The following is a 22,668-nucleotide window of genomic DNA, read 5'->3' on the forward strand; positions in this document are numbered from 1 at the left end:
TAGCCCCCGCAGCGCCCGCCCAGCCCTGTCCCCAGCTGTGTCCCATCCACAGCCATGTCCCCCACCCGTGTCCCCTGTCCCCAGCCGGGACCCCTGTCCCCAGTCACGACCCTCGTTGTGTCCCCTCACTGCAGCCATGTCCTCAAGCTGTCCCCTGTGCCTGCTCATGTCCAGCCGTGTCCCCACAGCTGCGTCCCGCCGCCAGCTGTGTCCCCAGATGTGACCCCTGTCCACAGCCTGGATCCCCGAGCTGTGTCCCCCGAACCCAGCCGTGTCCCCAGCCGTGCCCCGCATCCCCAGCCCTGTCCCCAGCCGTGCTCCCTGTCCCCAGCCGTGTCCCCAGCCGTGCTTCCTGTCCCCAGCCGTGCTCCCGTGCAGCCACACGTGGCAGGGGGTGGGTGGCACGTCCTCACCGTGTGACCCCCGAGGGGGACCAGCCTCCTCATGGCTGCCACCCCACATCGTCCCCCAGCTCGGTCACCTCCCGGGGTGCCCGGGGGCCACCCCCGTCCGCCGTCCCCGTGTGTCCCAGGTGAAGGCGGCTCCACCCCGTCCCTCCCCTCGGCGCCTTCCCCGTGCCCGTCACTGGGGATTAGCGCAGGGACAGCCCGGGCTCGGGGACAGGCACGGGGGACAGGGCCAGCCGCCACTCCGCCTGGATGTAGGAGGCCTGGCGGGGCTCGAGGAGCGAGGGTGACATCCCCCATCCCTGCGCTGGGCCAGCACGGGGAGCCCCCCGCGCCCCCCCAGCCTCCGGGGGCACCATGAAGGACCGGCTGGAGCAGCTCAAGGCGGTGAGGGACCCCCGGCGTGGGGAGGGCACAGGGGACACCCCCAGGGAGCCCCCCAGGGAGAGGGTGACACGGGATGGGGGTCCCCGAGAGCCCGCCCCAGGGTGGGCGGGGGCATCGCGGGGAGGGGGGACCCCAAAAAGCGAGTCCGTGGTGGATGGGGACGTCACGGGGGGGATGTCACCGGAATGCCACCCTGCGGGGCGTGGGGGTGTCTCGGGGATGGGGGTGCCTCAGAGCCCACCCCACGCAGGGCTGGGGTCTCGGGGACACCCCAGTCCGTGGTGACACCACGGGATGGATGGCACCGAGACCCCCCTGCTGTGCGTGGGGTGCCATGGGGGTCACCCCACGGCAGGTGGGGGGACCCTGAGCCTCCCCACAGCGGGGCTGGCAGCTGGGAGGGACGGGGGTCACCCCACGGCGGGTGGGGACCCTGAGCCTCCCCACAGCGGGGCTGGCAGCTGGGAGGGACTGGGGGTGCCATCCCCGTGTGCTTTGGGGGCACGCTGGGTGCTTTGGGGTGACGTGACCCCCCCAGCCGCGCCCCGTGGGGTGCAATGGGGGGACAGCAGCCCCCCGGCCTGGGGGGTGTCCATCCCGTGGGGATAGCGGTGGATTTGGGGTGCCCACAGTTCCCCACTGTGCACCCCACAGTTCCCCACCGTGCACCCCACAGTTCCCCTGTTCCCGCCACCAGCGCCGCTTCCTTCTCCCTTTTCCCGCTCCACCTGGGGCCCCCCTTCCCCCCACTCCTGGGGGGCTCCCCCTGCTCCCCAGGGAGCGTGGGGGTCCCGGCAGGCCCACAGCTCGCGGCCGGGCCCCGAGGCATGGCAGGGAGGCTTGGCAGGGATTTACCGGGATTATGGAGCCATCAGATAAAGCCCTCGGGGGGGAGCGAAGGGATTAATTTTATTTTTACTCCAGCAGCAGGAGGAGGGGGGTGGGGGGTCCCAGACTGGGGTCTGTCCCCATCTCCAGGACACCCCAACAACACCCCCGGGGTGCTGCTGGAGCTGAGGGGGTGAGGGGAGGCGGAAGGGCTGAGGATGAGTTTTGGGAAGGGCTGGATTTGGGAGCACATGGGTGGGGGCCTGGGCACGACCCCAGGGTGAGGGGCACCAGCCACCTTCGTGCCCCCCAGGGCTGCCCCAGGCCCGCCGTGGGGCCACGGTTTGGGACATAAACCCTGTCCTGTGCCCATCCCACGGCTGTCCCCGTTCCCTCCCTCTGGCCAAGCCCAGCAATCCCTTAATTCCCGGCCACGTGTGGCCAGATGTGAGCTGGGCTCAGCCCCCCCTGCTCTCCCCCACTGCAGATGTCCCCCCCTGTGCCACCACAGCGCCATGGCTGCTCCCCCCGTGTCCCTGTCACCCCCGGGGGGGCCCTGGGGGGCGCTGGCCGGGCACGGGGCCCCCCCTGAGCGCCGTGTCCCAACAGAAGCAGGATGCGGACGACGAGGAGGAGCTGGAGATCGCCGTGGACAACACGGCCTTCATGGATGAGTTCTTCTCGGAGGTGAGGGAGGGCTGGGAGCGGGGCTGGGGGGTGTAGGGCTGCCTCCTAACCCCCCAAAATCCTCCCGGGCGTGCCCAGATTGAGGAGACCCGGCAGAACATCGACAAGATCTCAGAGAACGTGGAGGAGGCCAAGAAGCTCTACAGCATCATCCTCTCAGCCCCCATCCCAGAGCAGAGTGAGTGCTGCCACAGTGTCCCCACGGCCTCCCCTGGTCACGGGAACCCTCCCTGGGGACATTCCCACGGTGGCTCACACCCGTGATCCCGCAGAGACCAAAGATGACCTGGAGCAGCTGACGGCAGAGATCAAGAAAATGGCCAACAGCGTCCGTAACAAGCTGAAGAGTGAGTGGCCCTGTCCCCACCGCCGCGTCACGGCTGTCCCTGTCCCCCTGGGACTCTGGGATCATGGGGGCTGGCAGTGGGAAAAGTTCCTGGTGGGCTGAGGCCTGTTTCTCTCCAGGTATGGAGAGGAACATCGAGCAGGACGAGGCACGATCCTCCGCCGACCTCCGGATACGCAAGTCCCAGGTGAGCTCCAGCCCACAGCCAGTGTTCCCAGGTCCCACCCTGTCCCTGTGGTATGTCCAGGCATCCGCAAGTCTCCCAGTTCTATCCCCAACAGCACTCTGTGATCCCAGGCTGTGTGTCCCTTTGCCCCAGCACTCTGTCTCGTCACCCTCTGCTGGGACATGCTACCTCCGGGGTCCCCTGGGTCTCCTGCCGCTGTCCCCACTCCCAGCGCATTGTCCTGTCCATCCTGGGACCAGGAGCACGCCATGCACAGAGCGTCACTGATCTGACTTCCCCTCCCCACCACCAGCACCTCATCTTGTCCCCTGGGCAGTGTCACACCTCTGTCCTCGCTCCTGTCCCCCGTGGAAGTGGCCCATGGGGATATGCCATGCCTGGGGCGTTCCATGTCCCCATTCCCAGGACCAGGTCCAGTCCCCCAGGGTCACACCATGCCCTGGGTGTCCTCATTCCAAAGTCCCTGTCCCCATTCTCATGTCCCTGTCCCCAGCACTCGGTCCTGTCCCGCAAGTTCGTGGACGTCATGACCAAGTACAACGAGGCGCAGGTGGATTTCCGGGAGCGGAGCAAGGGCCGGATCCAGCGCCAGTTGGAAATCAGTGCGTGACCACCCCCGCATCAAACCCACCTCCTCCATGGAGTGGGAGGAGCCAACTCACACTGGCCACGCCCATTTGACCAAATATAGTCAAATGGGAGGAGCCATTCATGCCCCACCCCTTACCCGGACTGGGCGGGGCTCGTTCCCACCTTTCCCCTCGTGCCTGCAGCCGGCAAGAACACGACGGACGAGGAGCTGGAGGAGATGCTGGAGAGTGGGAACCCCTCCATCTTCACCTCGGGGGTGAGCCCTGACGCGGGGGACGCCAGGGGACACGGGATGTGTCACAGGGCCAGGCCTCCCCGCTGAGGTGTCCCTGTCCCTGCAGATCATGGACTCGCAGATCTCGAAGCAGGCGCTGAGCGAGATCGAGGGGCGGCACAAGGACATCGTGCGCCTGGAGAGCAGCATCAAGGAGCTCCACGACATGTTCGTGGACATCGCCATGCTGGTGGAGAATCAGGTACGGGCACACGCAGGGACCTGGCCACGGGGACACGGGGACACACAGGGACCTGGCCACGGGGACACGGGGACACACAGGGACCTGGCCACGGGGACAAGCGGAGACCTTGACACAGGGTCACAGGGACAGGCAGAGACCCGGGTATGGGGACACAGAAATGTGTGACAGGGACCTGAGCATGGGGACAAGCAGGAACAGGACAGGGGTCACAGGGATGACCTGTGTATGGGGACATGGACATGAGCCATGAGGGATTTGGGCACAGGGTCACAGGGATGGGCAGGGACCCACGTATGGGGACGCACAGGGACCTGTGCGCAGGGTGACCAGGGACAAGCAGGGACCCGAGTGTGGGGTCACAGGGACCTGCACGGGGGGGTCCAGGCATGGAGCGATAGGGGCTGGGGTGGTGACCACTGCACGTGTTCCCATGGAGCCACCCACCACCCCGTGGTGGCTGGAGGGGACACAGGAGTGTCCCCCACCCTGTGGCGGTGCCGTCCCCTCTCTCAGCCCCTCTCTGTCCCCCATGCCACGCGAGGAGCTGCTGCGTGCCCCGGGGATGGGTGAGTACCTGTGTGCGGGCATGCCACCTGCTGTGGGGCTGTGTCACCGTGTCCCCACTGACCCTGTCCCTTCTCCCCCAGGGTGGGCTGCTGGATAACGCGGAGCCGAGCACGTGGAGCAGAGCACGGAGATGAGCCGGTGCCGGGGCCAGGTGGGTGGGTGCCAGCACCCCGGGGTGCTCTCAGTGTCCCCCCCTCTCTCTGTGTCCCCCGGGTGCTCCGTAGGGAGCCATGATTGACCGCATAGAGAACAACATGGACCAGTCCGTGGGGTTCGTGGAACGGGCCGTGGCCGACACCAAAAAGGCTGTGAAGTACCAAAGTGAGGCCAGGAGGGTGAGACAGACCGACAGCCCCTTGTCCCCTCCCTAGCCCCCAGTGTGCCCTCTGCACCCCTCAATGTCCCCTCTGTAGCCCCCAGCACCCCAGAGGTACCCCCAGTGCTATCCCCTCTGGCCCTCATAGTGCCCTCACATCCCAGTGTTCCCAGCACCTCCCATATCCTCCAGCAGCCCTGAGATCCCTTTATTTCCCTTCTGTCCCCCTCAGCCACCCCCAATATCCCTCAGCTGACCCAAATAATTCCCACCTCCCCCCAGTGGCTCCATGGGAGGTTGGCACCTCTGTCCCTCTCTGTCCCACTGCCCCCCCTGAGCCCCCTCCCACCCTCAGGTGTGATGAGCTGGTGAGGACTCAGCCCCTCCTGTCCCATCCCCAGGGCTCTGCAGCACCTCGGTGCCCCCGTGTCCCCCTGTCATGGGACAGGTGTCACCATCCCCAACTCGCCCCTGTTCCCCCAGAAGCTGCTGACTTTGGTGGCAGTGGCCGTGCTCTTGCTGGGGACAGTTGCCCTCATCATTGGACTCTCGGTGGGGCTGAACATGAAATAGCCCCTGGGGCGGGGGTCTGTAAGTGTTGGGGGGCAGGGGACCCCCACTGCGGGGACACAGAGCCCAGGGGGATCCCAGTGCCATCTCCTGCTTTGGGGGCTGCAGTGCTTTGGGCTTTGGGGCTGTTATGGGGCTGGGGACGCTGCGTTCTGGCTTTGGTGATCTCGGCTCTGCGGTGCTGGGGATCTGCAGTGCTTGGGGTCTCTGGTGCTCAGGGGTCTGTGCTGTTTGGGGTCTGCGTTTCTGGGGGTTTGCAGTGCTTGAGGTGCTCCTTGGGGGTCTGTGTTGCTCCAGGCTCTGGATTTTGTCTCCTGCCCACATCCATCTCTGCCATCCCTGCTCCCCCCTTCCTGCTGCAGTCCCCGTTCCCTTTCCTCCAGCTCCCCTTTCCCTCCTCCAGACGCTCCCGCCGCCATCCCAGCGATGTCACCTCCCGGCGGGATGCTCCCCGGCTCTGCTCCTGGACCCCTCCTCTCCCTGCTGCTCCCCGCCCTCCGTGTCCCGGTTCCCGCCGCGGGCTCCAGCAGCGCCGCCATTCCCGCCCGTCCTGCTTTCCCTGGGATCTGCCCCTCGTGTCCCCACGGAAGGGGACAGGATTCCATCCGTGCCTCAGCCCCAGCGAGGAGTGACAAGGACACAGATCCGAGGGCCGGACTCCCACCCACGCGGGCATCCCGGTGGAATGAGGGCGGGAATAGGGACAGGACGCGGGGTCTGGCGGCACCAGCGTGGTTTCTTGTCACCGTGCTGTGACAGACAGAGCCGTCGGGGTCCCCGTCTCCTCTTGGCTTTGATGTCCGGGCGGGAGGATGTGTTGGTCATGGATATTTAACTCCCGCTGTAATAAAATCCCGCTGATCCCGCCCTGTGCCTCCTCTCGGTGCTGGCACCGGGAACGCCCAAAGCCGCCGGCACGGCTCCGGCTCGGCTCCCGGTGCCCGGGCATTTGGGGGCCGGACCGGCCCCGTTTCCCGGTGCTGTAGGACACGAGGAGGCAGCTCAGGGCTGGGGATACCCGCAGCTCCCGGGCCCTGTCCAGACTGTCCCCCCCCCACCAAGTTTTTGGGTAAGTCGCGGTGTTTGGTCACCTGTCCCAGGGCACGCTGGCACTGTCACCTCGGTGTGCCACACAGAACCAGCTCACACCTGCCCTGCCACCTTCCCCAGCCCCTGTCCTTGTCCTTTCTCCCCACTGCTCTGCCCCTGTCCTTGCTGTCCCACTCCCCATTCCTTGCCCCTCTCCCCAGCCCGATCCTCATCCCCTGTCCTCCTCCCCGGCCCATCCCCTGTCCCTGTCCCCTCCCCGGCTGTGTTCCTGCCTCACGCTCCCTGTCTCCCCGAGCAGAAGAAGATCATGATCATGTTGTGCTGCATCATCCTCGCCATCATCCTGGCATCCAGCATCGCGAGCATCTTCGCCTGAGCCCCCCTCCCGCTGCCCTCCAGGTGACAGGGACAGGGCTGCGGGTGGCACAGGGGGTCCCTGGCACCCCCCAGTCCCAGGGAGGGGGTTCGGGCCTTGCCGGGGTTGGATTCACCCCGAGTGTCCCCGGGCTGCCACGCTGGGGAGGGATGGGCATGGTGACAGCACTGGGAGCTGAGTGTCACCTCCGTGTCACAGGTGGCCTTTCCCCCTCCTGCCCCCCTGCCTGGATGATCCAGGGGAGAGAGCCCGGCCCAGCCCTGATCCCCGGAGCCCTGAGGACATCCCACGTGTCCCTGGAGGAGTGGAGCCCACCCACTGCGCTCCCTGCTGCCCTCCCAGCGCCGAGGCCCCTGCTCCTCCTCCTCCTCCACTCAGGTGACAGTGGGTGGCCGCTGTGACAAGCAGCCCCTCCTGGGTGGCACGGAGCGGCCGGAGGGGCCGTGTCCCTCTGGGGGGGACACAGGGCTCTGCCCTGCCGGGGCGGCCGGAGGAGCCTCTCCCAGTGCTTGGAGCTCCCTGGATGTGCAGCCACCCATGCTGGAGCCTTCCTCCTCAATAAAGAGCTCACCCACACTCTGCCTCCTGTCTCCAACCTGATCCCTGGATCCCTCAGGATGCTCCCAGCCCTAACATCCACTTCAGGATAGAGATCCTTGTGGCTCAAACCCTGACCCATTTGTTCCCCAGCTCCACGCTTCCAGCTCCAAACCCCACCTTGGGATGAAGATCCTCATCTCCCAAACCCTGAATCCCTCAGGATGCTCCCAGCCCTAAAATCCAGTTCAGGATAGAGATCCTCATGGCTCAAACCCTGTTCCATTTGTCCCCCAGCTCCACACCCCACCCTGAGATAAAGATCCTCATGTCCCAAACCCTGATCTGTGGATCCCTCAGGATGCTCCCAGCCTTAAAATCCACTTCAGGATAGAGATCCTCGTGCTTCAATCCCTGATCCATTTATCCCCCAGCTCCACACCCCACCCTGAGATAAAGATCCTCATCCCCCAAACCCCAATCCATCCTCAGGATCCCCCCTCCGGCATTCTGAACCCCCTACAAGGCACGGGCGGCCTCCCGGAGCGCGGCCAAGCCCCCCTGACCTCCCCCGGCCCGGAGCGGCCCCGGGAGCCGCCATCGCCACATCGCCGGAAGTGCCGCAAGGGCGCCGCCATTGGTCCGTCCTCAAACACGCCCCGCCCGCGGTCCGGCCGGGAAACGCGGCAGGAACATTAGTTCCGGAGGGAAACGCGGCGCATCCCATTCCCAGCCCCGAGCCGGGCGGGGGTCGCCGGCGGGGACACCCCCGAGGGTCCCGAGGGAGGCGCTGGAAGCGGCCTGGATGTGCTGCCAGCCCTTGTGCTGGGCTGGCGTGCTGGGTTTGTGGGGATAGGTTTCATATTCTTCCCAGCAGCTGGCACGGCGCCGGGTTTGGGTTCGGGATGGGCGATCCGGGGCCGTGACGTCACAAACGGGGTGAGCGCCGTGGCTGTGATGTCACACAGGTGTCCCCCCCGCAGCACTGTGACATCAGCACGGTGTCTCTACAGCACACGTGCCACCACGCCTGGCTCCCAGTGTGGCCACGATGGGACACGGATGAAGCCATGAGTGTCCTGCTCCCCACGCTTGTCCTGCTGGTGGCCACCACGGCCGTCCTGCTGGCCGCCCGCGTTTGGAAGGCGCGGAAGCGCCTCGGGGGCCGGGCCGGGGGCTCGCGGTGCTGCCGAGCGGCCCCGCGGGCTCCCGGTTCCCCCCGGGCTGAGGAGAGCCCTGCCCAGGGCCCGGCCGCCCCGGAGAGCCCCCCGTACATGCCCTGCGGCTGCGGGCCCTGCTGCACCCCCTGCGTGACGGCGGCCCGCGAGCTGCAGGACCTGGTGACGCCGCTGTGGCCCGAGGTGTCCCTGCCGCGGGACTCGGAGCTGTGGCAGCTGTGGTGGCAGGACCTGGAGCAGCTGCTGGAGCGAGGCCCCCTGCCCTGCTGCGCCTCCCCCGGGAGCCTCCATCCCTGGCGGAGCCTCAGCGCCGGGGAAGGCCTCGCGGACAGGTCCTGCTGCTCCCTGGCAGCCGCAGGCTCGAGGAGACCCTGCTCATCCCTGAGGATGCACGTGGCCAGGAAGAGCCTGGAGGTGAAGCTGAGAGCCCAGCCCATGGCAGTGAGGCGCTCTCGGGAGCGGCTGGGGCTGGGGGAAGCGTGGCCCCGCTCCTCCCAGAGCTTCCCTGGCTCCGAGAGCCCCAGCGGGAGCTGCCGGACTCCGGACGGGGAGGAGGCCTCGGACAGCTCGCCGAGCTCCACCGGATCCGCAGATATCAGCGGGGCCCGCGAGGCCCTCAGGATGCACGTGGCCAAGAAGAGCCTGGAAGTGAAACTGGGGGCCCGGCCTGCTCCCGTGAGGAGCTCCCAGCAGCAGGCGGCACAGCAGGAAGCGTCCTGGAGCCACTGGCACCCCATCCACAGCCCCCACAGCACGGCAGGGCGGCCAAGCTGCTCCGTGTCAGAGAAGATCCTCCAGAGGCAACGCGAGCTGGAGTTCCCCCATCTCCAGGGGTCTCCTCCAAGCAGGATGAGGCCCCTGTTGGCAGCTCAGATACTTCTGAGGATGCTCTATTTTAAATAAATCAACATTTCCCCAAAGAACTGAGTTGGGGCTGGGATGGGCTGTAGGCACACAGTTTGTGGTGTGGGAGTGGGGCTGGGCTGTGGCCCATCCCCAGTGGCACAGCTGTGAGCAGCACTGAAAGCAGTGAGCCATGGAGTGCCCAGGGCACTGACCAACCCCCAAAGGGAGCAGAGGCACACAGGGGCACTGCATCAGCGCGAGGGGATAAAAGGCTGGGCTAGGGAACAGCATGGGCACGTGCCTGAAGCCTTCTGAAGTGGTGAGGTGTTACTCTGGATGGGTAGGTGCCTGAAGCCTTTTGAGGTGATGGGATGTTATTTTGTGTGGACAGACACCTGAAGCCTTCTGAAGTAGAATGCTCTTGCTGTGCATGGGTTGGAGGCTTCTGAAATTGTGTGGTGATACTCTGCATATCGTGGCCATCTCAGCTGCGACAAGAGGGTTCCTTCCTTCCTTCCTTCCCAGCAGCTGGCTTTGGGTTCAAGATGGGACTCCCACGGATCACACATGGGTGCTTTGGTTGCTGCAGAGCAGGGCTTGCCCTCCTCACAGACTTTCCATGTTTCTTGCTAGGAAAAGTGGGTTGAGTGTCCAGGGTCAGATCCCTGGGAGACTCTGGAAGTGAGCCCCAGGTGGGTGCAAGGGGCAGGCCTGCCCCACCCGGCTTCCCACTGGGACACCCACAGCCAGCACCCTCCTCCCAGGTGTTAAAGCCCTTGCTGGGGCTGCTCCTCTCTGTTTTTCCATCCCTGTCCCCATGGAGGCTCCCAGGGGAATGTGCTCTGTGCTGCTCCTTGCAGCCCCAGCCCTGCACGGGGTGCTCTGGGTGAGGGGTTTTGGGGGACCTGGCTGCCCTCCCTGGGGAGAAGGACCATGAGGGTGGCAGTGAGGGGACCCTGTCAGCCCCATGGGTTTTCTGTCACCTACTCTGGGCTGGGTGACACCCCCAGCCCCAATCCCACTTCTTCCCACAGCATCCAGCACGGGAATTTCCCCCGCTTGGCCAGAGGGCTCGTGGCTGTGGCAGCAGGCCCTTCTCCCTCCCTGTGGAATGTTCCTGCTCCAGGGAAATGGGGGCTCCCTCCCAGAGCCCCGGATCTCTCTCAGGATCCTCCCTGCAAACCCCATGATGGAATCTGTCCAATGAGGGATTCCAGGCAGGGGAGTGGGGTGTTGTCCAGATCAGGATGGGATACAGGGGTGTCCTCTGGGAATTTTGGGGTGCAGGGTGGTATCGTGTGTCCCTCTCATTCCCAGGGTGTTCATTATTCCCTGATTTCAGGTTTAATCCTCTGCCTGGAGCTCTTGGCTCCTGCTCCTCGGGGCTGGACACGCTAAAAATGGGCAGTGAAGGCAGTTTGGGGGGAAAGTGTGTGGGATCAGTGTGGGGGATCCCCTCTACTGCTCCCCTCCTGCAACAGGGGTCCGGGATGTTCGGGCCCACCCCTTGCTGGGGAAGGAGATCCAGGGGAAATCAGGCCTGGGCAGTGCCCAGCTCCGTCCTGGGTGCCGCCCCTGCCCCCGCCCGTGCCCCCGCTCTGCGGGGAGGAGCCGCCGGAGCCTAATGGCCCTTGATGGATTTTTCTTCCAGGAATCCGCTGCGGGGTGGTTTTGGTTTTTTTCTTTTCTTCTTCTTTTTTTTTTTTTCCTTTCTTTCTCTCTCTTTTTTTTTTTCTTTTTTTCTTTTATTTTTCTTTTTTTCCCCCCTTTCTCTCTCTATTTTTTTTTCCTTTCTGCGCTGCTGTAAACACGTGTGGAGCTGGAAGGAGCGGGAATGAGGGGGGGACACGCACCTTGGGGTGGAGGGGGGGTGCTTTCGGGCAGGGCTGGCACCCCGCTTTCCTTAACTCCCTTGCGTGAGGGTTTGGGATGAGCAGCTCTTCCCGGCGGGGGGCACACGGTGTCCCGGAGCCCTGCCCGGAACGGGGGGGGCGACACCGGGAATTGCCCCAGCGAGCCAGGGGACCCCGCGGAGCACCTTCCCAGCCCACGCAGCCCTCCGCGTTTTGGGGGGCTGTCCCCTCGGTCCCCCCGTGTCCCCCCCGGGCTGGGCGGTGCCCCGGGGGGGGGATGCCGCAGCCGCTGACGTCACGGCGCTCAGCCAATGGGCGCGGGCCCTGGCGGGGTGGGGCGGGGGCGGCCCCGGTGGGGAGCGGGGCTGCTCCGGGGGGTCCCGGTGCCCCCCGCTCTCCTCATGCAGGGCATGGGGAGCCTCCGGCTGGGCAGCCGCGCCGTCATGTACACGGCGGAGACCCTCCCCAAGGGCAAGAACCGCGTCATGGGGGTGAGTCTGGGGGGGTCGGGGGGAGAAACGCTTGGAAAATCCCCCCTCAGCCCCTTCCCGGAGGATTCCTGCTGATCCCTCAGGGGTGCTGCGGCTCTGGAGAGGCGCTGGGATTGAGGCATCCCCCAGATTGAGCATCCCCCATCCCACCATGCCCAGGGTGGCTCTGTGGGCAGGGGGGTTGAGTTGACCCCATTCCCTCCCATCCCTCTCCTCCAGACCATCCAGATTATGACGGGATTCCTGCACATCGGCTTCGGGATCGTCCTGACCACGCTCACCAATGTCTACACCTCGGTCTTCGTCATCGGAGAGATCCCTTTCCTGGGCGGCGTGTCGGTGCGTGCCGGGGGCTGGGAAGGGATTCCCACCAGGAAAAGAATGCCTAGGGGGGTGGGATGCCCACCAGGAAGGGAAACTCACCAGGGGACAATGCCCACAGGGAAGGGAATCCTGCTGGGGGGATGCCAGCAGGTGGGACCCCCTTTGGAAGGGATGCCCACCGGGAATGATGCACCTGCGGCTCCCGAGGCCTCGGCAGCTGGAAAACAAGGGCAGGGGGGTCACCGTGTCCCCTGTGCCCTGTTAGTGCCACCTCTGGGCAGGTTTGGGGTGCTTGGGGTGCCCTCGGTGCCAGCTGAGCCCCGTCTCTCCTGCTGCAGTTCATCATCTCCGGGTGCCTCTCCATCGGCGCCGAGAAGAGCCCCACGGAATGCGCGGTGAGTTTTCCGGGGAGCACGCTGGGAATGGCGAGGTCAGGTGTCCATGGGGTGGGCGAGGTGTCCCTCTGGTGTTTTGGGGGGGGTCTGCCAGCCTCCCCCAAACCCCCTGGGTGCCCACAGGTGAAGGGCAGCCAGACCATGAACGTCATCAGTGCCATCTTTGCGCTCCTGGGAATCGTGGCCTTCATCGTGGACCTCAACCTCAACGGGCTCTACCGCTCCAGCTTCAACTACTACAGCTATCTCGTCCTGGTAAAATCCCACTTGGCGCAATTCCTGCCCTTGGGAATTCCCCTGGGGCCTTTTCTCCAGCCCTCCAGGGGTGTTGTGTCCTTTCCCAAATCCCTGTTGGGGTGGCGGTTTCTCCTCTGCCGGCGCGACCTATTTTCGGCTGGTACCTCGGGAGATGAGTCACCCCCTGGAAGCGTCCATGAGCCATAAAAACACGGCATGGAGGGCTTGGAGTGAGACCTGAGAGCTGGGGATGCAGAGGGAGAGAGGAAGGGGGAGCCACAGAACGCTGCCCTCTGTGGGATTCATCCTCCTGGGGGGGTGCTGATGGGGTTTTCCCCATCCTGGAGCTCGCAGGGAATGGGATTTCCATCGTGCTGCTCATCTTCACCATCCTGGAATTCTGCATCGCCGTGGCCACCGCCAATTTCTGGTGCCGGGCCACCCGCCTCAGCTCCAACGAGGTAGGATGAGGGGGTGGTGGGGCTGGATCCCAAAAACTGCATGCCATGATCCCAGTGTCTCCCGTAATCCTGGTGTTTCCCAGGCCATGCTGATCGTCCCCAGTGCCACCCGTGTGGATCTGGCCGTGCCACCGGCGGAGCTGCCTCAGCCTCCCAGCTACAGCGAGGTGATCCCAGGAATAGCCTGGCTACGAGCAGAATCGGCACTGGGATGGCTCCTGGGATGGCAGTCCCCATCCTGCTGTCATCACTGTCCCCTCCCTGGGAAAACTTCCCACCCCAATCCCCAGGGAGCATCCTGGAGCATCTACCCCTCTGCTCTGGGAATGGGGAGGAGGTCCCAAATCCCCGTGGGTGGTGGGTGCTGGGGGTGGGGTCCCCCCAAATCCTGCACCCTTTCCAAAACACCTGCTGGTCTCTTTGCAGCTGGCTGCTCCTGAAGTCTGACACTGAAGCTGCTGGAATGGGATCCTGCCTCCATCGCTCCTAAATCCCAGGGCTACGGCATCCTCCTCCCACTGTGCTGCTGGCTGGGATGTGCTGGTCCCCCCCAAAAGCCAGGGACACCCCCCAATTCCCTGCCCCTCTGCCCCTGGGCCTGGTCTGAGGGGCTCCACTTGCTGGCTGCTATGGGAAGGGGCTTCTCCAAGGGGGAAATCTTGGGCAATTCCTGCCTGTAAATCCCTGGTGGGATGCTGGGGTTGGCTCATGTTGGGGTTCAGGAATTCCTGGTGGTTTGGAGTGACCCCAAGGTGTGCCGGGAGCCGGGCGGGTCACCGGAGCATCTACCTCGGCTCGTCCCCTGTTGGCTTCATTTTCTCTTGGGAATAAATGCTCTCTCCAGGCTTGTGTCTCCTGAATTTGGGAATTTTCAGCGTGGGAGCTACACTTCCCTCTCACAGAGTTGCTGTCCCTCAGCAAAGAGGCTCCTCCTGCCTGATCTAGGGATACTTGCTCTCTCCTGAGGAGACAATTCCTGATGGAATTCTGCTCCCCTCAACTCCTGGTACCCCCTTGCTTTCCTGGAGGGGAATTCTGCTCCCCTAAACCCCTGGCACCCGCTCCCAAGGGAGCTTTGCTCCTCTAAAATCCTGGTGCCTGCTCTCCTGAGGGAATTCTGCCCCTCAAGAGCCCTCTCCCGAGGGAATTCTGCCCCTCAAGAGCCCTCTCCCGAGGGAATTCTGCCCCTCAAGACCCCTCTCCTGAGAGAATTCCATCCTCCTAAATCCCAGTACCTGATTCTGAGGGAATTTTGTCCCCGTAAACCCCTCAGTACCTGCTCACCTGAGGGAATTCTGCCCCTCTAATCCCCTCTCCTGCTGGAATTCCACCCTCTAAAGCAGGGTACCTGGCGTCCTGAGGGAATTCTGCTCCCCAAGCCCCCCCATTCCAGCGTGGTTTGCTATATTTAGCTCAGCTGGAGCAGCCGGACAGCCGGCGGCGGTGCCAGTGACGCCAGCACATCCCGGTTCTTCTGCCACCGGAGAAGCTGCCCCGGGGCTGGAGCTGCTCTGGGAGGTGACATGGGGACACCGGTGTCATGTGCTCGCTGTTCCCACAATCCTGGATGGTGGGAATGGCGATGAGGGGTGCTCCCAAACCTTATCCATGCAGCAATTCCTAAAAAATTCTTTATTTTCAGGGAAGGAAAAAGGCTCTGGGATCATTTTGAACAGGACCAGGTTTGTCAGCTCCTGACAAGCTCATTTATGGCTCCACCCTTAAATATCCTGCATCTGGGGGGATGCTGGTGGATTTAATGAGGTGGTGATGAGCATCCAGTGGCATCAAATTATTTAAGGACCATCCCAAGCTCATGGAAGTGGAAAGGTGGGATGGAGGTGAAGAAAGAGACCCCAGTGCTGATTTTCCAAGCGGTGGGACTTGTGAGTCCCACTCCTGGTGAGTTCCCAGTGCTCTGGGGGAGGATCCTCTTCATTTCTGGGGACAGGATCCATCCCAAATTTCCCCTCCAGTGCCAGAGTGGGATCGGTGACCTCCTCATTGAACATTCCCCTAGGTTTTAGGGTGACTTCAGTGTTTTCCTGCTCCTTTCCACACTCCCTGACAATGCTCTGGTTGCTCAGCCAAAGCCTCATGGATTATTTACTCCCTGTCAGTTATTTCTGTTCCCGGCTCTGAAAAAATAATGAGCCCGATGAGTAGGAAAAGCCCCAGGGATTTGGGGAGCAGGATGAACAGGCTGCCTCTGCTCAGCCCGTGGCCACAGCCCATTACAGCCCCGGCTCCTCACCTGCGGCTCCGGAGCGTCCCGACCTCTCCTGGCTCCACCGGGACCGCCACGAAGCCACCCCGGCTCCCATCCAAGCTCTGTGTTTTCCCGGTGTGGTGCTTTCCTGGGAAGGAGAATTCCTCCTCCTCCACTGGCATCAGGGTCTGTTTTCCTGGAGTATCCCAGTGTTCAGATGTGGCTTTCCCTGAAAATGCTGGAATAAGTGTTGAAGGCTCTATGGGAATGTAGGTTTTTTAAATATATATATATTTTTTTAGGTGGGAATTTGCAGATCTACGGGGAGTGGAGACTTCCAGGAGTTGGGAATAGCAGGTGACAGGGACCACAGAGTTTTGTGTCCCTGCGGGAGATGATCCCTAAGGAAAACCAAAACCCTTGGAGGAGAAGGGGAACTGTGAGGTGAACTGGGGTGTCCCATTGGCTCTTCCCTTTGGGAAGAGAAGGATTCAGGGAGACCTTGGCAACTCTTCCAGCACCTAAAGGCGCCCCAAGAGAGCTGGAGAGGGACTTTAGAAAAGAGCCTGGAGTGCCAGGACAAGGGGGAATGGCTTCCCACTGCCAGGGAGTGGGTTTAGATGGGATATTGGGAAGAAATTTTTCCCTGCGAGGGTGGGGAGGTGCTGGAACAGATTTCCCAGGGAAGTTGTAGCTGCCCCATGCCTGGAAATGTTTAAGGTCCCATTCCAGGACTGCCAGTGGAAGTCGATGTGGGTGAAGCCTTGGAGAAGTTTTCTGGAACTTTTCTGCAGCCTCAGGAGTTTTTCTGGGAATGAGTGGATCAAAGGCTGGAACGTCACGTGCAGGGGTTGATGGACACATCTGGGACAGGGTTTGGGAGCAATGTCACCGCGTCCCAAATGCCAGGTATGGATCACCCCAGCAGGCAGCAATGCCCCCCCAGCCTCCTGCCTGCTCCTTGTTCCAGATTCCCTAATCTAGGATGGACGCTGGGATGCTTAAAGCCAAAAAACCTGAAACCTTTCCCAGAAAACATGACTTTCCTTCTGGAATCAGTAGGGAAAGAGCCCTGTGGGAAGCAGAAACACCTGGAAGCAAAGCAAAATGTTGACTTTTGGTATTTTTATGGGGATATAAAGTTTGTCCCAGGAAGCAGCAAGTTTCTTTGGAGAGCTTTTCTCCATTGTAATCTATTTTCTTTGGAAAAAAACTAATGGATTTTTGGGGTTGGAAAAAGAATTTTGGTTCCACCAGGCTCATAAATTTTGTCCTGTGCTGGTGGGAGGGAATTTGGGAGGGTCTCGCTGATCCCCCCTGAGCATCCAGTCAGGCTTCCCACATCCAAAACTCGTCCTAGAAAATAGGAAAATTAACATTAAAATCCAAGGAATGTGTTGTATATATCTACAAAGCCAAACATTCCTGCAAAGAAAAGGTTGGAAAGCTCCACCACCCGGCCCTGCTGCCTCCTTGCATCTGCTTCAAAGCTTCACCTCCTCTGAAATCCGCTTCCAAAACAAATCCTGACATCCTACCTTGGGCTCCTGCCATCCCCAGCTGGACCTGGGTTTATTTAGGAAGGGGGAAAGCGCTTTTTCCATGGATCACCCGCTTGGAAAGTGGGGTTTTGGGGGCTGAGGGCAGTCACGGCTGTTTCTGGCTGCAAGGCTGGAACTTCAGGAATGCTGTAGGAATCTGGAAAGGCGGATTTGGGAGGAAATCCACCGTGTAGGGTGGTTTTGGCTGGGAATGTGAGCCGTGGATAATGGTGGAGGATACCCCGGCTGCCTAAAGGCTAAAGAGGGGATCCCAGAATTTCCACGGGGGCTCAAGTGTTCCTTCCTGGGGCTGGAACGAGATCCCTGGGATTGTTAGGATTGGAGTGTTGAGAGGCATGAGGCACCAGCAGGAATTAAAGGCTCTGAGGCATCAGGAATGTGATGAAGAGGCTGAATCTCATCCATGTCCATGTTTTTCCTGGAAAGCCGTGCTGCCAGATGCAGCCCTTTACAAGGCCAAGTGCACGCTTCCATCAGGGATGCAGGATGGAGGAAGGTCATGGGTGGGATGGAGGAATGCCATGTTCTTCCAGCTCCTTTTTTGGGATATGATTTGGGCCGGTTTGGAGGGGGTGTCCCATTCCCTGGTGTGTGGGAGCATGGGGAGGGCGCAGAATCCTGGAATGGTTTGGGATGGAAGGAACCTTAAGGATCATCCAGTTCCACCCCCCTGCCATGGGCAGGGACGTGTCCCACTAACCCAGGTTGTTCCAAGCCGGCCCCAGGGCTGGAAACCGCTCCTGAGCTCTGGAAGCGCGACGCTTCCAAACGCGGCCTCTCAGCTCCCTCTAGAGCCAGAGAGAAGGAAAAAACTTCCACAAGTTGCTCCACCTGCTCCTGAAATCGTCACCTGGAGGGTCCAGTCCTTTCCCAGGCAGAGAGAGAGGAGTTGGGGTGATGTCAGAATCCTGGACCTAAAAATTCCCGTTCCACCAAGAAATTCCTGCCCTGTACGCATCCGACATCCAGGAAACCTGGGGCGTCCTCCAGGTCGGCATGGGGTATCCCAATGCTCCTGGAGAAAAGGACATGGCTGTTTTCTGGGAGAAGGGAGGAATGGAGGCAGGAAGGGGCCTCTGAATCCCTCGGGATCCCCTTGTTGTGTGTGGTGGCTCCATTCCCAGCATGAGCTCCCATTTCCCATATAAATAACAGCATCTCCTTTCCCTCCAACTCCCAATGGAGATGGTCAGAGATCCCTGAATCCCTCCTGCGTGTCCTCACTGGAGAAAAACCCACAGGACTGGAGGAGGAAGAATTCCCAAAAATGGCAATAAAGGTATTTCCTATATAAGGGGGTTTATAAAGTTCCCTGTCTCAATGCAAGTTTTTCCTGGGAAGTGGGCAGGGTTATGTTATGAATACCTCATTAGGCACCAAGCTAATTGCAGGAGCGATTCCCAAACAAAGCATCCACAATTTGGGATGGAAAGGGAATCTTGGAGCATCCTGAGCATCCAACCCTTCCCAAGGCTGCAGAGGCCGGGGAGGGGTTCCCTGTCCCTCCCTCCCTCTTCCCGTGCAGGATTTTGGGAGCCTCCATTGGCAAAGCCGCCGCGTTGAGCAAGAGGGCCCTGACGAGAATTCCATGAGCGAGCTTCCCGCAGGGAGCAAAGGGCAGCGGGAGCGTGCCCCTGCCTGGCCGGCACCTGCCAGGGATTTCGGACAGCAAAGGGACCACGGCGAGGAGGAAGAGGAGGAGGAAGGCACCTGGGAATTCCTTCAGCTTCCTGGGCTCGTTCCCAGGCCATGGCGGCCACCACGGTGACCGACGCCGGCAGCGTCAGGATCATCACGGAGGTGATCCCGGCCACGGATCCCCGGGCAGCCCAGCTGGCCTCAGGCTCCCAGGCACCTGCCAGGACCTCGTTCCAAACACAAGGCTTCCGGAGGGCTCATCCCAAGGTGTTGGGGGTGAGACACGGCCTTCCAGGGGCCCAGCAGGGAGTGGGGATCCGCAGGGATTGTCCTGCTGGACGTTCCCCCTGGCTGGGTGGGGGGGACATTGTGAGAGTGCCTCTCCCAGTCCCTTCCCGGCACTGTGACGTGGGATTGGGGTGGGATGTGTCTCCCTCATCCTTCCCCAGACCATCCACATCTTCAGTGGAATTGTCCACGTCTGCTTCGGGCTCATCCTGACGCTGTCGGAGCACAGTAACCCTTCCCTCCCTGTGGCCAGCGGGATCCTCTTCTGGCTGGGGATCCTGGTAAGTTGGGACGAGGACGTGGGAATCTCAGAGAATCCTGGTGGACTGGGGACAATACCCCAGGGTCACCAGGTCTCCACTGACCATCCCCCTCCCACATTCCGGGGTGTTTGTGCATCCCTGAACCCCAATTCCCACCCAGGAAGGGTGCCAGAGAAGTCTGCCTTGCTGCTGACACCAATTCCCGCTGTTTTCCAAGTAGCTCCTGGTCTCGGGCTCGTTGCTGGTGGAAAGTGCAAGGAAAGACAGCCCTGTGCTGGTAAGATCCAGGCTGGGAGGGGCAACGTGTCCCCCCATTCCTTGTGTCCCTTCCAGCAGCTGGCGGGACCCCTCCACAGCCTGGATTCATCCCATGGGATCCACAGGCGGAAGTGCCCAGCTCTCCCACATGGAGCACAGGATGGGGGTCAGGGTCACTGTGGGATGAGGGGGATGAAAGGTCCAGGAGGCCCTCATGGCCTTGGAATCACTGTGGGATTCCAGGGATTAAAGGTCCAGGAGACCCTCATGGCTTTGGAATCACTGTGGGATGAGGGGGACAAAAGCGGGCAGCTTCTCCAGGAGCTCTCTGGTCCCAGCTGAATGCTCCGCGTGGGAAGCGGCCCTTCCCGGGTCCGTGTCACGGGGTGCTTCCCGCAGGTCAAGGCCTGCTGTGTGGTCAGCGTGGGCGTCGTCCTGGGCACGCTGGTGGCCACCGGGATCCACGGCACGGCCATCACCCGCATCGTGCCCGGCTGCGAGCCGCCCGGGCCCTTCCAGCGCCGCCCGGAATGGTGCCTCAACGCGGAGAGCAAGGTGCGACAGCCGCGGGTGAATCCCGGCCTCCCTGCGCGGTGTTCAGGGATCCAGGTCCTCGTTCGGAGGTGCTGGATCCCGGGATATCCCCGCTCTCCTCCTCCTCCTCCTCGCAGCTGCTGAGCGACAGCCTGGATTCCATCCTGGTGATCCTCGCCCTCCTGGAATTCTGCGTGGCCGTGGCGGTTCTGGCGTTTGGATACGACACGGTCCGGCAGCACACATACACCCAGCTGGTGAGGGAGGGCATCCCTGGGATTCCCTGGAATGCTGAACCACCCCTTCCTTCCTGGCGCCCCAGTCCGGGCGTTCCCGCGTCCCTCCCTGAGATTTTCCCTGTTTTTGCTTTCCCAGGCGCTGTAGCCGCGGCCCAGCCCCGCACGTCCCCGCTACCGGAGCCCCCCGGGATGCCCTCAGCATGTTCGCTCCCCAATAAAGGCCTCTCCCCCAGCCCAGCCCGCGCGTGTCTCCGGGGGTGGCTCGGGGTGCGGGGGGGCTCGCCCCGGGTGTGTTTGCGGGAGTTCGGCGGGTCCCGGTACCGGCGGCCACGGTGCTGCCCGGCACAAAGATGGCGACCATGCCCCACACAAACATGGCGGCCGCCGCCGTGCGCTGAGGGTGTTGCCCAATACAAAAATGGCGGCCAGGGAGGCGCTCTGGCTTCGCGCTCCTGAGGGGATCGCGGCTCTGACGTCATCTCTCCGCGACGCCGCGGAGCCGCGTGGATCATGGAGGGGGAGAACGGGGGGAGCCCGGGACCGGGACCGGGAGCGACCCCCGAGGGGCCCAGCGGGGCCGCCGCGGCTCCGGCCGCGCCTCGGCGGCGGCGGAAAGGCGGCAAGAAGCGGCAGGAGGCGGTGGTGGCCATCCCGCGGGGCAAGCCCAAGTCGGGACGCGTGTGGAAGGATCCCGGGAAGAAGAGGTGGGAAGGGAGGCGGGCACTGGGGGGGCAGTTCCTGGGGGCTCCGGGCTCCAGAAGGGCTCCCTGGGGGGTCATGAGGTCTGGGGGGATTTTGAGGGGGACAGGATTGTTTGTGGGGGGCTTGTGAGGGCGTTCCGGAGGTATCCATGGCCTTTAGGAAGGATCCAGAGGTGACAGGGATGACTTGGAGGGGATGCTGAGGATGCCGTGGGACGCTCCGAGGTTGGCGGAGTTTCGTGGAATTCTGGAGGGGAGCTGGAGTGGCCCCGGCTGCAGCCCGGGGTTTTGGGGGATCCAGCCCCTCTGGTGTGGCCACGCAGGTTCTCCCACATGATCCAGGACAAGGCGCTGCGCAGCTCCTGGGCACGGAAAATGAAGGAGAGGCAGGAGAGGAAGCTGGTCCGGGATCTGGCACGGCAGCTGGAGGAAGCCAAGCAGAAGGAGAAGGAGGTAACGGGGCTCAGGAGCTGGAGAATTCCCGTCTTTCCCGAGCACAATCCCATGTCTCTGCCCTATTCCTGGCCTCAGAGCCCAGGAAAAGGGCAGCTGGGCTGGAGAATTCCCTGTCCTGGTGCCAAATCCACTCACTGACGGTCACATGCCCCAAGTCACTGACTCGGAATAAACTCCCTGGGTCAATTCCAGCCTCACCCGGGGTGGAAAAGCTGCTGGAATGACAGATTCCACACTTGGCTGGGCAGGGGCTGCTTTGGGTTTAATCCCAGGGGAAGGGATCCGCAGGGAATGTTGTGCTGCTGCTCCCACAGGAAAAGAAGCGGCGGCGGGAGGAAAACCTGAAGCGGCGCCTGGAAAACGAGCGGAAAGCCGAGGTTGTCCAAGTGGTGAGTGCCCTGTGCCAGCTGGGAACGGCCCTGCGGGCACCCCACAACCTCCAGCCCCATGGATCAGCCTCCAGTTTGCTCCAGTCCTCTCCCTGTCTCCATCTTTGGAGGATCCTGGGAGATTCCCAGCAAAACCGGGCAGGCTGGAATCGTGTCCCCTGTGTTCTCCCAGGCTGGGGAACCCCAGAACTGAGGGATAATGGGGTGGTGGAGCAAGGAAAATGTGGCACTGGAGGGGGTCCATGTGGGGAAATCCTGGCTTTTCCATCGGGAAGAGACCTGGGAGCTCGGGGTGGGTGAGGTGAAGAGCTCACCTGTGGGTGAGGATGGGGTTGGTGTTGGGATAAATCCCTTCCTAGATCCTGAGGGTGGTGGGAGGCTGGGAGCCATCCATGCCCATCCTGCCTCGTGCCCACACTCTGCTCCATTCCTGGAAATGCTCCTGGACAGAGCTTGGAGCAACCTGCACCAGTGGAAAGTGTCCCTGCACCAGTGGAAAATGTCCCTGCCCATGGCCGGGGTGGGAACTGGATCATCCCTAAGGTTCCTTCCAACCCAAACCATTCCAGGCTCCTGTGGTTCCATGAAATCTCCTCTCTTTTCCCATTTCCCAGATCCGGAACCCCCTGAAGCTCAGGAGGGCCAGGAAGAAGCAGCTGAGGCGGGTGGAGAAGCGGGACACGCTGGCCCTGCTCCAGAAGACGCCCGTGAGGCGCAGCACGGAGTGAGGCAGGATTTGGGATGCTGCCACGAGGATCCCGCTGCTTCCCGGGGGATTTTCCTCAGCTGCCACGACCCTCAGTGTTGGACAAACAGCAGGACAGAGCTGAGGGGGTGCATTCCTCAGGCACCAGCTGCTGGATCCCCCAATCCCTGTGGAATCAGGATGTGGCCGGTGCCAGAGGCCAGAACAGAACTTTGCTTTCCCAAATTTGCCTTTTTCTTATAAAAATGACTAGGAACTGAGACAGATTCGCCTCCAGTGGCTCTGGGGACTGAGGGCTCCAGCTGGGGCCTT

The 22,668-nt window shown here is 62.3% G+C and overlaps 5 protein-coding genes across 16 annotated transcripts; all 5 read left to right on the top strand.

The window, feature by feature from the left end:
• Window positions 1-363: 363 nt before the first annotated feature.
• On the top strand, window positions 364-7,367 carry STX3 (syntaxin 3). Of its 10 annotated transcripts, XM_039703468.1 has the most exons (11): window positions 364-794; window positions 2,232-2,309; window positions 2,388-2,487; window positions 2,582-2,656; window positions 2,775-2,842; window positions 3,336-3,444; window positions 3,616-3,689; window positions 3,775-3,909; window positions 4,704-4,814; window positions 5,279-5,386; window positions 5,769-5,910. In XM_039703468.1, the coding sequence occupies exons 1-10, from the start codon at window positions 765-767 to the stop codon at window positions 5,366-5,368; spliced, it is 870 nt and encodes a 289-aa protein (XP_039559402.1). In that variant the 5' UTR covers window positions 364-764; the 3' UTR covers window positions 5,369-5,386; window positions 5,769-5,910. The 10 variants fall into 10 exon arrangements, 9 of the variants coding, with proteins under 9 accessions (XP_039559402.1, XP_039559403.1, XP_039559400.1 ...); XM_039703469.1 differs by lacking the exons at window positions 5,279-5,386; window positions 5,769-5,910 and adding an exon at window positions 6,714-7,367; XM_039703466.1 differs by lacking the exons at window positions 5,279-5,386; window positions 5,769-5,910 and adding an exon at window positions 6,714-7,367 and having other exon boundaries at window positions 2,388-2,656.
• A 516-nt stretch (window positions 7,368-7,883) lies between these two features.
• LOC120499605 lies at window positions 7,884-9,409 on the top strand. The gene is made up of 2 exons (XM_039703494.1): window positions 7,884-8,170; window positions 8,342-9,409. Exon 2 carries the CDS (start codon window positions 8,399-8,401, stop codon window positions 9,407-9,409), a length of 1,011 nt encoding a protein of 336 aa, XP_039559428.1. The 5' UTR covers window positions 7,884-8,170; window positions 8,342-8,398.
• A 1,775-nt stretch (window positions 9,410-11,184) lies between these two features.
• Window positions 11,185-13,955, top strand: LOC120499612 (membrane-spanning 4-domains subfamily A member 12-like). 2 transcript variants are annotated; one of them, XR_005626921.1, is made up of 7 exons: window positions 11,185-11,696; window positions 11,916-12,035; window positions 12,359-12,415; window positions 12,539-12,670; window positions 13,007-13,113; window positions 13,197-13,280; window positions 13,540-13,955. XR_005626921.1 is itself a non-coding variant. In XM_039703506.1 (7 exons), exons 1-7 carry the CDS (start codon window positions 11,517-11,519, stop codon window positions 13,558-13,560), a joined length of 708 nt encoding a protein of 235 aa, XP_039559440.1. In that variant the 5' UTR covers window positions 11,194-11,516; the 3' UTR covers window positions 13,561-13,955. The 2 variants fall into 2 exon arrangements, 1 of the variants encoding a protein (XP_039559440.1); XM_039703506.1 differs by having other exon boundaries at window positions 11,194-11,696; window positions 13,000-13,113.
• A 4,491-nt stretch (window positions 13,956-18,446) lies between these two features.
• LOC120499626 (membrane-spanning 4-domains subfamily A member 15-like) lies at window positions 18,447-20,336 on the top strand. 2 transcript variants are annotated; one of them, XM_039703536.1, is made up of 6 exons: window positions 18,447-18,789; window positions 18,972-19,091; window positions 19,294-19,350; window positions 19,731-19,886; window positions 20,003-20,122; window positions 20,241-20,336. In XM_039703536.1, the coding sequence occupies exons 1-6, from the start codon at window positions 18,634-18,636 to the stop codon at window positions 20,247-20,249; spliced, it is 618 nt and encodes a 205-aa protein (XP_039559470.1). In that variant the 5' UTR covers window positions 18,447-18,633; the 3' UTR covers window positions 20,250-20,336. The 2 variants fall into 2 exon arrangements, with proteins under 2 accessions (XP_039559470.1, XP_039559468.1); XM_039703534.1 differs by having other exon boundaries at window positions 18,451-18,798.
• A 262-nt stretch (window positions 20,337-20,598) lies between these two features.
• CCDC86 (coiled-coil domain containing 86) lies at window positions 20,599-22,620 on the top strand. The gene is made up of 4 exons (XM_039703537.1): window positions 20,599-20,808; window positions 21,129-21,258; window positions 21,576-21,650; window positions 22,265-22,620. The coding sequence occupies exons 1-4, from the start codon at window positions 20,615-20,617 to the stop codon at window positions 22,376-22,378; spliced, it is 513 nt and encodes a 170-aa protein (XP_039559471.1). The 5' UTR covers window positions 20,599-20,614; the 3' UTR covers window positions 22,379-22,620.
• Window positions 22,621-22,668: the final 48 nt, after the last annotated feature.

This window comes from Passer montanus, unplaced genomic scaffold, assembly GCF_014805655.1.
Source record: "Passer montanus isolate IOZ18808 unplaced genomic scaffold, ASM1480565v1 scaffold163, whole genome shotgun sequence".
NCBI classification, from domain to species: Eukaryota; Metazoa; Chordata; class Aves; order Passeriformes; family Passeridae; genus Passer; species Passer montanus.

Coding starts and splice junctions, on each gene's coding strand:
- STX3 (XM_039703460.1), top strand. CDS start 2,895: ATGTCCAGGCATCCGCAAGTCTCCCAGTTCTATCCCCAACAGCACTCT. Junction 3,445..3,615: donor CCAGCGCCAGTTGGAAATCA/GTGCGTGACCAC, acceptor TCGTGCCTGCAG/CCGGCAAGAACACGACGGAC. Junction 3,690..3,774: donor CCTCCATCTTCACCTCGGGG/GTGAGCCCTGAC, acceptor CTGTCCCTGCAG/ATCATGGACTCGCAGATCTC.
- LOC120499605 (XM_039703494.1), top strand. CDS start 8,399: ATGAGTGTCCTGCTCCCCACGCTTGTCCTGCTGGTGGCCACCACGGCC.
- LOC120499612 (XM_039703506.1), top strand. CDS start 11,517: ATGGGCGCGGGCCCTGGCGGGGTGGGGCGGGGGCGGCCCCGGTGGGGA. Junction 12,036..12,358: donor CTTTCCTGGGCGGCGTGTCG/GTGCGTGCCGGG, acceptor CTCCTGCTGCAG/TTCATCATCTCCGGGTGCCT. Junction 12,416..12,538: donor AGAGCCCCACGGAATGCGCG/GTGAGTTTTCCG, acceptor GGGTGCCCACAG/GTGAAGGGCAGCCAGACCAT.
- LOC120499626 (XM_039703534.1), top strand. CDS start 18,634: ATGGCGGCCACCACGGTGACCGACGCCGGCAGCGTCAGGATCATCACG. Junction 19,351..19,730: donor GGAAAGACAGCCCTGTGCTG/GTAAGATCCAGG, acceptor TGCTTCCCGCAG/GTCAAGGCCTGCTGTGTGGT. Junction 19,887..20,002: donor GCCTCAACGCGGAGAGCAAG/GTGCGACAGCCG, acceptor TCCTCCTCGCAG/CTGCTGAGCGACAGCCTGGA.
- CCDC86 (XM_039703537.1), top strand. CDS start 20,615: ATGGAGGGGGAGAACGGGGGGAGCCCGGGACCGGGACCGGGAGCGACC. Junction 21,259..21,575: donor CCAAGCAGAAGGAGAAGGAG/GTAACGGGGCTC, acceptor CTGCTCCCACAG/GAAAAGAAGCGGCGGCGGGA. Junction 21,651..22,264: donor AAGCCGAGGTTGTCCAAGTG/GTGAGTGCCCTG, acceptor CCCATTTCCCAG/ATCCGGAACCCCCTGAAGCT.